The sequence below is a fragment of the Acipenser ruthenus genome, unplaced genomic scaffold (genome assembly GCF_902713425.1).
Source record: "Acipenser ruthenus unplaced genomic scaffold, fAciRut3.2 maternal haplotype, whole genome shotgun sequence".
NCBI classification, from domain to species: Eukaryota; Metazoa; Chordata; class Actinopteri; order Acipenseriformes; family Acipenseridae; genus Acipenser; species Acipenser ruthenus.
In genome coordinates, this window is record NW_026708206.1 from 37,692 (window position 1) to 52,033 (window position 14,342).

Consider the following 14,342-nt stretch of genomic DNA (forward strand, 5'->3'; position numbering starts at 1 on the left):
CACTGTAAGTCGCCTTGGATAAAGGCGTCTGCTAAATAAACAAGTAATAATAAACATATGTTGATAATGACACGTTTAACCAGAGAGACGGAGGCCTCATTTACAAAGGTGCCCTGGCAAGCTGACCAGAGAGACAGCCAGCAGTGATTTCACATCACTAAAAACACAAACATCACTCCTAAAACACGATCTCATCATACATTCAATCTGGGATCAGAAACATTTACGGTACGATCATTTTGTGCGGGTTGTACAATGAGATGTTTCAGTGTTATTTTCAGGGTCTCTTGGCTGGCCTGTAATGCAGCGTTCCCCAGGAGCTCCTAATGGTCACTATAATAAGGTGTAAACTGTGCTCTGGGGTACATGCATCTCAGGGGCTGCATTGCCAGTACAAGGGAGGGGTGTAAAAACCCACGCTGCAGGTGAAGCACCTGAGGGGCGAAGACACAGAGCGGTTCTGTGAAAGTAAAATGTGATATGCATAACACAAGCAGCAGGGGATAAACCAGCAGGGGTTGCAAGAGGCGAGTACGGGGGTCAAGGTGTGAATGGGTCACACAAAAACTGGAGGGGATTAAAAGTGATTAGGGTTGTCTGGCTGTCTCCCTCGGAGAGTGGGAGACAGTGAAGTGACACTCCTACAGTCAGAATGTAATCCAATCAAAACATGTTGTTGAAATGAACAAAAATACATATTAGAATGAAAAGCTATTAACATTTTAAAACATGCGACAGACACATGATCAGAATCACAGGTATTCTACTGCATTTAATCCTGTACTTTACAGAGTACTGTAATCTGCCACTAGTGTTATTCAATCTGTAGTGTTTTGCATTTAATCGTATCCTGATGTAACTATCACTGACACTGTTATCTGCTCTGATTATTGAATCGTATTTTGTCATATACTTGTACTTGCTAGAAATGAAGTCATTGTGTTTTATCTTGCTCTTAATTGTGTTAATACTGTGATTCTTGAAATGTATGCTTTGTTTACGGCTGTAAGTCGCGTCTGCTAATAAATAATAATAATAATAATAATAATTAAACAAACAATGGTTTGTTTTATGTTTCAATGACGCTAACACAACCTAAGCAGCACATTTGCAAAGGAGGAGACAGTCTGTGCTCGGCACTAACTCGGATTTGCATGACAGTGGCTTTATCCTCCGGTCGATTGCCCACCTCACATTTGCATATTAATATTCGGCTTTTACAGTTTGTTTAGCTTGTAAATGCTGTCCGCAATATTGCAAGGGGTCCCTGTTTCGCAGACCTGCATGAACCTCTTTCTTTGCAGAGTTAATTTTCAACAGTGCAATCTTTAAAGCGATGTTGAAATCTAATGTTTCCAGTACAGTGACGTGGTTTGCTATTATTTTTTCTTAACCAGAGGTGCCAACCCCAGTGGAGTGGCGGTCTGTTAGCAGTTAGCCTCATAAAGGTGAACAGACCATTATTTGTTTTCACTGTATTATCACTAAAACGCGTTTTTTCGCCATCAGACCTCATAAAACCTTCAGCGCTGTAATGATGTTGCTGCTGTTGTTGTTTTCGAGAACTGACGCCCTCTAGCGACGGCTCAACATCGGGGCTGCTTTGAAAAAGCTTTCGTCCAATCAGCGGGCTCTACCAGCCGAAAAAAACGAGGTCACGCGCTCTAGAAAGTGGGCGGTGTTTGGCGCCGCTTGTTTCCCTTTGAAAAAAAAAAAAAAAAAAAATCGTTTTTTTTTTTTTTTGAATTTTTTTAAAAAAAAATTAGATCAACGGATTCCCCCCCCCCTTCGAAACACAGAAAGCCGTCGAATATAACAAACAAACAAACCGCGGAGGAGAGAGCCTTGCTCCGGACCTGAGGTAAATATCCCGCCGCGGTCGCTGTTGTTTGGTTGTTGGCGGAGTTGGGGCGCGTATGGCGGCTCTGTCTCTCTCTCTCCCTCCCCGTCTCTCAGTCGCTGTTTGAGGGGAAGGTGTTTTAATGGCTGCCCGAGTCGCTGACGTGCTGTTGACGCGGTCACTGCGTGCAGTGTGACTTGGGTTTATACAGCCCTGAATAAACACAAAGAAACGGGGACCAGTGGAAGAAAATTCGTTAAAGCATGAGAGGGCTGGCCGATAACATTTAATAAGCGTTTACTTTTTTTTTTTTTAGTGTGTGTATAGTTTCGCGCCGGAAAGCGCTTGCATGCTTAGGTTGTTGTTATTATTTTTTATTATTTAGTCTTGCAGGCCTATTGTGTAATCGTTAATCAGAGATATATATGTGTGTGTTTGTGGTATTTTATTTTTTTAATTGGTTGTAGATTGCTTGATGTAGGTAGACATTACACATTATTGCACCACTTTGACGAGTTCGTGTTTTTTTTAAATGTATTCTGTCGAATATCTGTGTAAAGAAACCAGGCGTGTTTTTTTAAAATAACAATCCTTACGCCACAGTTTGCTCAGAAATTATTTCCCCGAGAAGAATTTGAGGAACAGATGGCTTAAGTACACGAGTTTAAAACGGGCCTTCAATAGGAAAGAGCTAACATAAGGATTTCGAGATTGAAATAAGCAAGGCATGTTGTATTGCGTTGGGTCTCGCATTTGTTTTATGAGTCGTTTTCAGGGATATTTCCTGGAAGATGGGGCCCCGCAGTGACCCGATGAAGTCTTTGTAACTGCAAATCGGTACATTTGTTTCGATAATTGACCCTCATCGAAATTGAGTTATTGCAATTAAATAATAATAATAAAAAAGCTTCAAATTGTACCATGTTTTGACATCAGCAATTCAAGTAAATAGCACACATCATGTAGCTGTGGTTTATCATCGGTAGAGAAATGGGAATGCAGGGCCTTGATTGCAAAGACCAGGTGCTCTTTAGCGCTAATTGTAGTGTAGGTTATAGTCAGATTGCAAACTGTAATGTATTTACTTTGGTTTTGCGTATTTGTTTACAACGTAGATGCAAACTAAAATCAAAACGTTACTGACTCGCATGCTCTGCTTTCCTTGCGAGATATAAACCTCGCCACCAGTTTCCTCTATTCTTAGCATTGTCTGAAGATATCGATTCTGTCGGTTGCTTGGTACGGTTTCGTATTTGCTTTTTCATATCCTGTGCGTTTCCTTCCTCGGTAATTGAAGAGAAAGAGCCACTGGCTTTCTCGTTTGACATGCTGCGTCTGAAAAGAAATGTTATGCCCACAGTTATTTGTTTGGCAAGGGAACAGTGTGATAAGATCACAAAGAAGGTGAACCGCATCGCCATAGTCCTGTTAAACCAGCTGAAGACACTGAAGCGAGTTTCATACAGATACACGTTTATTGTCCACACAGTGTTATACAACATTATAGCAAGAGGCTATGGTCATGTCAGGGGGAAAAAATAATTGAGTACGTTTTTAAATGTACACCTATTGTAAGAATATGTTTTATAAGGATATATATATATATATGTGTGTGTTGGCATAGCAGATTATACATTTCTGCAGAATAACAGAAAATAAAATTTGTTAGTGGCAATTATGCCGTCCCCTGTCCATGACAGTCGTGGGGCGGGGGTGGGTCTTACTGTATTTCAATATTTTTGGCAGATGTAATAATTTCAATAAGTAGTCATGATGATGACAGTCTGGAAAATATTCCTGGGACTGTGACTCCACCCAGCTTGATTAAGCAGTCACACAGACACGTTATGAATTGCATGCCCCTAAAACACACCAACACTTTACAGTACAGTACTGTGTATCAGACAGCTGGCATAAGCCAAACAACACCACCCTACAATAGTACCAATTCATTTTACACCTACAGCACAAATGCTTTTAGATGTATAGAAATGACAGCAGTAGGCAAATTGAGTGATTATATCTTATAGTTTACCTTTTCTTTTACTATTAGTTTTTATTAGTGCATTACTCATTGCCAGGACTAAGCTGAGGGAACACAATGCCACTTTGTCCAGTCTTCCCTGCTGTTTTAAAAGATCTTTGACCGGCAACACCAGCTAAACGATGCTAATGGTACCTGTTCTTATTGGTGCTGTGTGCACGCTTTTATCTGTGTGATCTGCAGGACAGTCATTGCTAAAGAACTGTACTAGATAGGAACGCTTTCCCAAACTGGGTCATGATGACAGTGGAAATGCAGCGTTAACCCTCCCAATACGCTAGATTAAAAAAACCGGTTACCTGGGTCAGTGCCCTGGATTATTAGCGGCTATGCCGGGGTTAATATCCCCCGCCTCTTGACTGGCTGCTGTCACGGTTTGGATCACCAGGAAAGGGCATGCGCATCTGGGTGGAATGCAGCAGCCATTTTGTGCCTGCAGTTTACACAACACTAAGAGGAAGTGAAGGGGGTAAGATAATGAGGAGAGGAGAGGAGAGGAGAGGGGGGGGGTTTATAATCTGAACAATAATGTAAACAGGACAGGGGGAAAAATCCATTAAAGAAAGCTAGGAAGTGAATATTGCTGCTTTTGAATTTGCTTTCAAGAGCACTTGGCAGATTACAGCTGCAGCTAGTGATAGATCATTTATTTACAATCCTAAATGTTTATTCAGAAACCACTGCTGCATGTGTGTTTCAAAAAACACAACATTTAGTGATCCAGCGTGGAGTACCATTGAACCAGTCCCTGTTATTCATTTATTAATCAGGCCTAAGCACTCATTTAAACCACGCAGTTTTGTTTACTTCCTCATTCAAGGTCCTGAAATCAAAGCACTTTCCCTGTGTTGTTGCTGTAATAATTCTTTCTTTTTTAAAAGATCTATGAGCGTACACTGCTATGCACGTACTATCTGTCTTCTTAAAAGACACCCCTAAATGTGCAGATCTCTGCAAGGAGAACAAAGGGACACGTGGTTGGCAGGTAGACAGTGATTGTTGGCACCCTGGTGTAGATGCGCTGGGTTGGTCTGGATACTGTGCTGTGTTTGTTTCCTGAGTCTACATGCTCTGCACAGCACGGTGCACGGTGGCATACCTGTGTGTGTGTCCCTCACTGCACACGTCTGAGGTCATGTGTTTTTGTATGCAATGTTGTGACTGACCAAAATAAACCAAGAAATGACGCTTGATAACGCGCATGCTTGCTGATCTATTTGCTGTAAATATCAATCACAGATCAGTTGTTCAGGTTTAACAGGCTCTCTGAGCGCTGAAAGAGCCTCCCACATTCTAACATTAAAATATATATCTATATGCTTGCTGATCTATTTGCTTTAAATATCAGTCACAGATCGGCTGTTCAGGTTTAATAGGCTCTCTGAGTACTGAAAGAGCCTCCCACATTCTAACATTTAAAAATATATCTATATACTTTCCATATCGTTGGGTCATCCACAGCACAAGGTTTAGGTCTATGCTGTGTAAATGTTTATAACCTAGAAATGATGACTGAAAGGGCAGTTGTGTTACGATTGCTTCCAGCCTATTTTCCATACAAGATCTTGTTCTTGCAGCAGCTTGCATGCTGAGGCACCACCCCACCTTGTCCCTTTATATGCATATATAATTCCTTGCCAATGACTGCTGTCTACCCTAAACCAACAGCAAGAAAGGGAAAACGTTTTCTTTGCTACATAAGTGAAGCACAACTTTTGTCTACCCTGCAGGCACCCATCCTGCTACAGACTAGTCAATTTAAGCTTGCTTTGCAGGCTGACTCAACCAGCCCTGGCCGAGAATCAGACCCCAGGGTTCCTCCCAATAACAAACCAGTCTGCGCTGCTAACCCACAGCGTGATTATGTGGCTCAGGATGGCATTCTTTGCGGTTTAATCATTTCTTGTCCCGACAGGCTGCCCTCAAACCTTACACTGTGTTGGTCTGTTCCTTACACGCATCCATGCCTTCCTGCTCTGCTTGCAGACAGGCTTGGGAATGAATGCCTGCTCCTTCAAGCGTTTACTGCGCTGGGGCCATCCAGCTAGACGGAGCCGAGGGAGAGAGATATAAAAAGCAGGGCTGTGATCTCAGTAAGCAAAAATCACATTTTCACTGGGGAACGTGTGCTGACACATATGTAAGGTACCAACAACTGCCAAAGCAGAGACCGACTCATTCTGCGAGGGAGAGCTGCCTGCTTATCATTCACATTCAGACTGACTGCTTCATGTGTTTCCCTGGCTGCTGATATTGACTCTCTTGGGGCTGCCACATGCAGTTACTGTTGAGTGTGATGTGGTGAAGGGTGAAGGCTGTAAATTTTCTGATCAGGGTTTAAGTCATGGTTTAAGGGGTCTGTTCCTGACACCTGTCCCACAGTCTACCCTTGCCCATTTCAAAAAATACTTTCCATATCGCTGGGTCGTGCACAGCACCTGCAATACTTCATTGCAAAAGAACAAGGTTTAGGTTTGTGCTGTGTAGACATTTATAACCTAGAAGTGATGAATGAAAATCTTCTGATATTTGGGCAGTAATACTATTGCTGCCAGCCTGTTTTCCATACAAGATCTGAAGGGAAACCTGACCTTGTTCCTGCAGCAGCGTGCATGCTGATGCACCACCCCACCTGGTCCCTTCAAGGTCTGTGTGCAGCTGTATAATTCCTCACCAATGGCTTTCACGCGCACATTAGTGTGAGTGGAAAACTGGAAATGTTTTATCGTGTTTGCATCGCTGAAGGTTGTAAGCAGGAAATGAAACAAAGACAGTTGGTGGTGGTGTTTTTTTTTCCCAGAGGGTTCGCTTATTGCAAAATAATAGCAGAAAATGTAATTTGAATGAAATTGAAAATTACTTTTCTATGCTGTTCTATTGAAAGAAAAATTAATTGTCATATTGTTTTTTTTTTTAATTGTCTCAATCCTAAAATTCTAGGTGATGCTTTTGGCCACAGCTGCTCTGTATGTGTGCAACCAAAAACAGTTTTTAAATCATCTTTCAAAATGACCAACATTTCAGAATGGAAAATGTCATTACCTCTCACACCCTGACTAAAATAAAGGCGTGTTCCTCACCACAGCTTTAGTCCACCCTTTTAGCTTTGCTTCCTTCACTCTCAAAACTCACACAAGATAGTTCTGGAGTGTGGCTTCAGTTCCTCTTCAGGGCATCAGCGCTTCAAGCAATTGAAAGAGGGTTATCTACAGCATGATATCATCACCCCAGTGCAGGAGGAGGTAATTGCACGCTGGCCGTGTGGATAGAGACACCAGCAGGCTTTTATTCCATTGAAGATAAGATATCAAAAGCCCATGCAGCATGTTTGCTTTGTTTTGTGCAGCTGAATACACAGTGCAGTTAAACAGGTGTGTGTGTGTGTGTGTGCTTCCTTTGTAGCTGATAATGGAGGAGGTGCAGCAGAACAACAGCAATGGCACTGAATCACAGACAATCACCATTCCAACCACATTGCATGCATCCCAGATCTCACAGATTGCCCAACAGGTAAGGTGACCTTTATATATTCAGTAGTTTTGTAATGAGGGGGGGGGTAGGATGACAGGTATTTAAATCTGTCTCCAAACATATATGTGTTTATATATTAAATACCAAATTCATTTCTTTGAGTAAAATCAAAACACAAGCTGATGTAATTTGCTGCATTGACTTTTGTGGTTAACAAAATCCGAGTAAGTTATCGTAACGGTATAGTTAAAGAGAAAGTTAAAGTGACAGGTTGTGATGATGGCAGTTCAAAATGATCCAAAAAATGACAAAGTAATGAATGGGTTAATTGTATTTCTTCTGTTCTGTCTGGTCTCGCTAAGCAACGCTGAAATGTATTTCATTGCTCAGAACATGTGTGTGTTGTCTAAAATAACCACGTGTTCATTAGCGGAGTCTCTTACTATTTGAACATGGTCCCAATTTGTTTTGATGTTATCAACCACATCCTTATTCAGCTTGGACATTTCTCCCAAAGCAATTTCACTCTTCCCATACTCTGAACTTTTGTACATAGTCTCCTCTCGACTGCCACTTTTGTAAAGGGGGGAGTAAAGCCATGTTCAAGCCACAGTACAAAGAGGGTGTTCTCAGAAGTTAGAAACAAATTGCAGGGCCAGTGTAAACCTTAACCCAGTTATTTGGAAGCAGTGTCCCTCGACTGATTTGTTCTTCAGTAACTGCAATTTTAAATGAGCAATTCCCTGTCCTCATTTTATTTTGTGATTCTTATCAGATGTCTTTGGGAGGTTCTCCAATAACGGTGGTTCAGCTGCCGAGTGGACAGCTTCAGGTTCAGAGTGTCATCCAGACAGCCCAGTCGGTCATCCAGTCCCCTCAGGTACAGACTGTGCAGGTAGGTGTGTCTCAAGAAAACCAGAGTGCAGCTGTGAGCGATCGCAGCGAAATCTGTTTCCAGTTCGAGACCACGCAAGAAGTTCAGTTGATAACAGCGGTAGCTCCGCTCCAAAACTGAACACCAAGAAACTGCTGTATCACAAGCGGTGTGCTTTCTTCCAAAGGTCCGTTCTTGTGATTCTCATGGTAAAGCAAGCATGTTTTATTCCAGTAGTTAAGTTAGCAGCATGTTGTTAATCCGTTTCTCTTAAGGGATTTATGTCGGTTCAAACAGAGGTCTGTGATTCAGCATTTATTTATTTGTATTTAGTTTTGTGAGTTGCCTGTTTAGTGTATAGCCTGTAATGGCTTTCCTGTAAATGCTTGCCCTAGGCCTAAATCTCCATTCACAAAAAAGACTAAAAACATGACCTGAGAAGTTTTCTACGTGATCCGATCACCCTGCCAAGAACCTGGCCACGCCCCTGAGGTCCACTCGAGCTAGAAACTGAATTTCAACCACCATAACCACAAAACACTCAACCATGCTAGCTAAAGAGGGACTAAAATAAGCGAAATAAATTCAGTGACAGTTCTGAAGCCATTGACTTAATCTCGTCAAAATGTTTGTCATTTAAAATATTCAGTTTTCCTTTTGGTATGTTGCTGTGTCCTGTTGTCTGATGGCCTGTTGTTGTGTAAAGCTAAGGGAACACAAAGCTACTCTGTGGCTTGGAACTTGGTTTCAGGCCGTTGCATGGCACACCAGCGAGCCTCAAACTAGGTCTCCCGGTGGTCTCCTGGAACCGCTGAAGCCGCTGTTCTTGAAAAAGTGGCTTCGTGTTCACACAGCTTAAGACTTAACGTTTCCACTGTTCTGTACACCTGGCAGGTATCGTCGCTGTCTGACAGTGAAGATTCACAGGATTCCTCAGATAGTGTGGGTTCATCACAGAAATCAAGAGACATCCTAGCCAGGAGACCATCATACAGGTACAGTCTCCACATCTTCATTCAGTGAATCCCCTTTTTATAAACGTACAAAATATTGGATTACATACCGCTTTGTAGTTTTCCGTATACACAAAAACTGAAAAATTTGACTTTTTGAAATTTAACATGAAATACTGTACTGCTATTATGGCTTCCGGTAGACTTTTTGCGATATCATTTTGTAGTTTGTTTGATTACACAATGTTAAATAAAATATCTAAGTTATGTTCATATACTCTAAACTAGACCACAGCCGTACATCGCACATCACTTGCCTAGAGTGCTTCTGTTGGCGAACTCACCAAAGTCAAATCTGCCTATACTGACTCCAAGTGGTCTCTTTATAGAAGGTTTGATTGTGAACCTGATGCACAGGGCATGCAGATTTACTCCACCCGGCTCTGACAGACCGGGGTTGTAGAAATGGAGGCTCAGTTTTCCGTCTCTTTTGCAGGAAGATTTTAAACGACCTGTCGTCGGAGGAGATGGCAGCGCGCAATGATGAAGAGGAGAACGCTTCCTCTACGGGCATGACGACAATGACGGTACCAACACCCATCTACCAGACCAGCACCGGCCAGTACTGTGAGTGTGCGGGGCGGGGCCCGGCCCGACGGCGCTTATGTACTTTAACCCTGTATCACATCTCATACAGTGCTTCACCAAACCTCTGTTATTATTATTAGTCTTCAAATCCAGCCTCACAAGCCAGATGCAGTACATTGTGTTGCCAGGTAGGGGGTAAATAAACTGAATAAAAGAAACTGAATCTAGTTAGATAAATACAGTAGCTTTTCTCATTTAAAAAATGCTTGGGCATTACAGGGTTAAAACTCCTGAGAACCAATGACCTCCGGGCAGTTTTGAGATCCGGCCAACGGATAACGTGGATCAATATATGCTTTGATTTTTAGTTGCGATTGGCCCTAATGGAGCGATCCAGCTGGCCAGCCCTGGGACAGATGGGATACAGGGTCTACAGACACTAACGATGACCAATTCTGGAGCCACAGCACATCAAGGGACCACCATTCTACAGTACGCACAGACGTCAGACGGACAGCAGATACTGGTGCCCAGCAATCAAGTTGTTGTGCAGTGTAAGTGAAGCACGCTACACAGGGCTGCCTTTATTACGCATCGCGGTCCTCTCATTCTGCTTGTTTGTGTCCACAGCAGCATTGCATTAGTAGTCGTTCTGCCCACCCGGTATACACTGCAAGCTAGCATGAACATAGTGTCCAGGTGGCCCGATTCACTCAGAGTTAACCCCATAAGGTAGACAAGGAATTGAGCGCTTGTTCAAACAGGTTCTTCTTAAAATGCATTTGAGAGCGACTCAAGCATCCCGAGGAGGAAACTGACAATTCGCACGACCAGATTTAACCTAAGTCTTGCATGTAAATTTAACACAAACGTAAGTGTATTAAATTAAGACGATTTTAAATGTAGAATTAAAAAAAACGATTTGCACTGAAAACAAATGCTGTGGAAAAGAATAATAAAATAATAATAATCAGGGCCAGTTTGTTAAAGCTGCTTCTCGCCTGGAGAGAGGCATAAGGTTTGTTTTTGATATAGAATTCCGTGTCTCGTCCCAGCAGCCGGAGGGGACATGCAGACGTACCAGATTCGAACGACCCCCACCACCACCACGTCCTTGCCACAGACTGTGGTGATGTCGTCGCCGGTCACTCTCTCGTCTCACTCCACCAAGTCGGACGACCCACAGATGAAAAGGGAAATCAGACTAATGAAAAACAGGTAGGGCACAGAAACGAGGGCTTTGAATCCTCTCTTCGGTCGTGAACTTTTTAGAAATTTTAAAACCCTGTGGAGTTTGAGAATTACCCTGCTGTAACTTTAAAAAAACAAAATGAAAAAAACATATATGCAATATAATAGATTCATAGATAGGAAACTTAAAGTGGTGCAAAACCTCCTTAAGACACTTTGTGGCTTTGAACTTGGTTTCAGGGGTCTAGATTTCAGACCACTGCACGGCACACCAGGGGAGACTTGGGGTTTGATACAGCAAAGCCTCAAACTAGGTCTCCCGGTGGTCTCCAGGAACCAGATTTCAAGCCAGTGCTCCTGAAAAAGTGTCTGTGTGTTCCCTCTGCTTCAGATTGAAAAGCACCTCCCCACCAGAAACTAGGAGCTGTTCCACTCACAACGCGTGTTTCTTTTGTCCCACAGAGAAGCGGCGCGGGAATGCCGTAGGAAGAAGAAGGAATACGTGAAATGCCTGGAGAACCGCGTGGCCGTCCTGGAAAACCAGAACAAGACGCTCATCGAGGAACTGAAGACTTTAAAAGATCTTTATTGTGTCAAAACGGGGTAAAAGAAAAACAAAGCATCGACGCGACAGGAGCGCTGATAAAATGCAAAGACTTGTGGGTGGGGGGTGGGAACATTATTAATCCTTTTTTGGTTTTTTTTTACATAAAATTTAACTGCTCACAGGGATACAGTAAAGAAAAACAAAAAACTTCCATGTGTTTATACCTTTTAAAAAAAGAACAATTTTAGTAGGATTGTTATACAGTACTTGCATCTTTTTATTGTAGGAAAAAAATAAAATAGAAAAAAAGGCTAATATTAAGGACAAAGACAGCGGATCCTGAATTAACCTGACACACTGTCACAGCGGCAGTCGTGTTTTTTTTTTTTTTTTTTTTTCTTCGCAATAGCAACTCCCTCATCTTTTTTTTATATCATGAACTACAGTATTCTATTTATGTAACTATGCCTTGTGATCCGTGTAAAATGTATGGGTAAGCAATTTTATTTTGTTGGCTGTGGTCCTTGATTTTGCTGAATTGGTACAGTAGAGACACCCCCAATCCTTCAAAACTGATGCATTGAAATTCTTTACAGTAACTATTTCAACGAGAAACCGCTTCCGCATCTCCGGGACAACAGGTTGGGATCTTATATCCTTGTTTGTTTGGTTTTTCCTGTAGATTTGGGAGATGAATCTGTAATAAACAGCAAGTCTAGAGGGATTTATTTGGATGGATCTGACTTGTTAATGACAGACGCAGGGTTATTCAGAAGAACTTAGAACTGAGAACATAACACTCTATCATCAGACACAAGGTAGAGCTGAATAGTAAACTAGTAATAAAATCAGACAGTTCCGTGTTGGTAATTATGTGAGATAATGACTTCTCGTTAACTTTTGTCATTGTTTTTAAATACCCTGTTTCTTCAGTGCAAATGCAACTATGATGTTTTAATTGGATCCCCCCCTTGCTAAACGGTGTATTGGATCATACCTACCCAGGCAAAGTTAAAGCAAGCTGTTAAATTATGTCTGCAGGTCTTGGGTTGTATTCAGCTGATCAGAACTGTAAGGGGTCCAATACCGCCCTCGTGGAAACCGTTAAAAGAAGTTCTTTGTAGATGCCATCTAACCCCCTGTGTGAGGGCTCGCTAGTGAATTTATGTCTTTAAAAGTAACATTTAAACTGTGGCAGTAAGATACACAGCTGTTTCTGGTCGATTTTAATAAGACCCCTTTGTGTTTTTGTGAGTCTGTTTTAACACGGAACCGTTTCTAGATTTCTGCAAATGCAGCTTTCAGTCTGCTTGACAAGAGCTTTTTATATGTTAAAGAAATAAAATCATTTTAAAAATCGCGTTATCCTCCTAGATGTGTCGTCTCGCTACTGACCTTGCAAGAGCTTTTGAAATCAGATAATGTACAGTTATTTTTGTGGAGGGCAAGGAAAAAAGAAAAAAACAAAGACCACGTGCTTTGGTTTTTATTAATAATTTACAACGCAGAACGTGTTCATTCTGTGATAGGTCAGTGTGTGTATTTTTCTTAAGAATATATATATTACTGTAGAACAATATTTTAGATTCTCAAGCTCACTGTATCTGCTAAAGAAACGTAATGCTTTATTTCCTATGATGCGTGCATTACTTTTTTTTTTTTTTTTTTTCAAAAGTTTTGTTGTCCAATGTAAATATATATATAAAAATAGTCTCTGTTCCCTGTGTCTTTGACTCTTGGTATAATATTTGGTTCTCATGGAATGGTACAGCGAAACCTCTAAACGAATTAAGACTGGGACAAAAAAAATGGTTTTACTTCTCTTAACTTACAAATCCCTAAGCTACGGTCTGGAGACCTGGGGGAACACAGTTCCACTGTTGGCATGCAACATTTATCAAGCTGGGTCTTCCTGTATCTAATCAGCGTAACAGCGATCTCATGAGACCCTTATGGTTTAGTTTTGGTCCTTTTGTTTTCCAGATTTTATTTTAACCACTTTGCTGCCCAGTGTCCCAATGTATTTGACAAAATAGGCATTCAGTGTGCATTGAGAAGATACCCAGGGTGTATTAGCCTGTATTACTGCCACGCTGCTATAAACTCTGATGCATATTCTCTACCTCCTTCCAGTGTTGGAAGGATAATACTAGAACAGTTTATAAAATAGAAGGACTTTTATTTTGGGCTGCTGTTATTGTATGTGTCAGGTTTTACATCCCTCCCTTCTGTACAACTAGCTAGCTGTTCTGGTTCAGAGTTGCAACTTAATGTGGTCCATTAATTTATTTAAAGAAAGAAATCGTCACCACAAGCAGGGCCTGGTGCAGTTCCCCCACATGTCCACACGGGGGAGCCTGGTGCTGTATTGAGCGAGCCCAGCCCCTCCTCCCCTCTGCTGCATCAGCACTAACCTGCCTGCCGCTTGCTGCAGATCCTCTCTTTCCTGGAATGGATTCACGGTTATTCCTCATCATTTCCGCAAAGCTGCGCCACTTTTTTAAATCTAGGAAGCATTGATTTTTCCGACACCTGGGTTAGTAGCACAGCCACTGACGCTGGGGTTGGAAATTTAAGAAGGAATTGTCATTAACTCGGGGCGTTTGAATGGAAAGGCACAGGCTGAATCTAGGGTGGGGCTTGCATTTAGAATGTTTATTTTGACTTTATGAAGTTGAACGCTTTAAGGTGCAAGAGACACGCAGTATGTGTCCCATAAAGAAAAAGAAAACATGCTAACCTTCTTCATTTTTGCAACGAGGGTTTCAAATGTACTGACGGGTTGGATCCGGTCGTCCGGATGGTCTGCTTCCTCCTCGTGATGCTCGAGTCGC

General features: G+C 41.9%; 1 protein-coding gene across 4 annotated transcripts; it reads left to right on the top strand.

Annotated features, from left to right (window-relative positions):
• Nucleotides 1-1,715: 1,715 nt before the first annotated feature.
• LOC131696568 (cyclic AMP-dependent transcription factor ATF-1-like) lies at nt 1,716-13,234 on the top strand. 4 transcript variants are annotated; one of them, XM_059020303.1, is made up of 8 exons: nt 1,716-1,861; nt 7,287-7,394; nt 8,131-8,250; nt 9,124-9,224; nt 9,679-9,809; nt 10,139-10,324; nt 10,826-10,988; nt 11,424-13,234. In XM_059020303.1, the coding sequence occupies exons 2-8, from the start codon at nt 7,293-7,295 to the stop codon at nt 11,566-11,568; spliced, it is 948 nt and encodes a 315-aa protein (XP_058876286.1). In that variant the 5' UTR covers nt 1,716-1,861; nt 7,287-7,292; the 3' UTR covers nt 11,569-13,234. The 4 variants fall into 4 exon arrangements, with proteins under 4 accessions (XP_058876286.1, XP_058876288.1, XP_058876289.1 ...); XM_059020305.1 differs by having other exon boundaries at nt 10,829-10,988; XM_059020306.1 differs by having other exon boundaries at nt 8,131-8,235.
• The last annotated feature ends 1,108 nt before the right edge of the window (nt 13,235-14,342 follow it).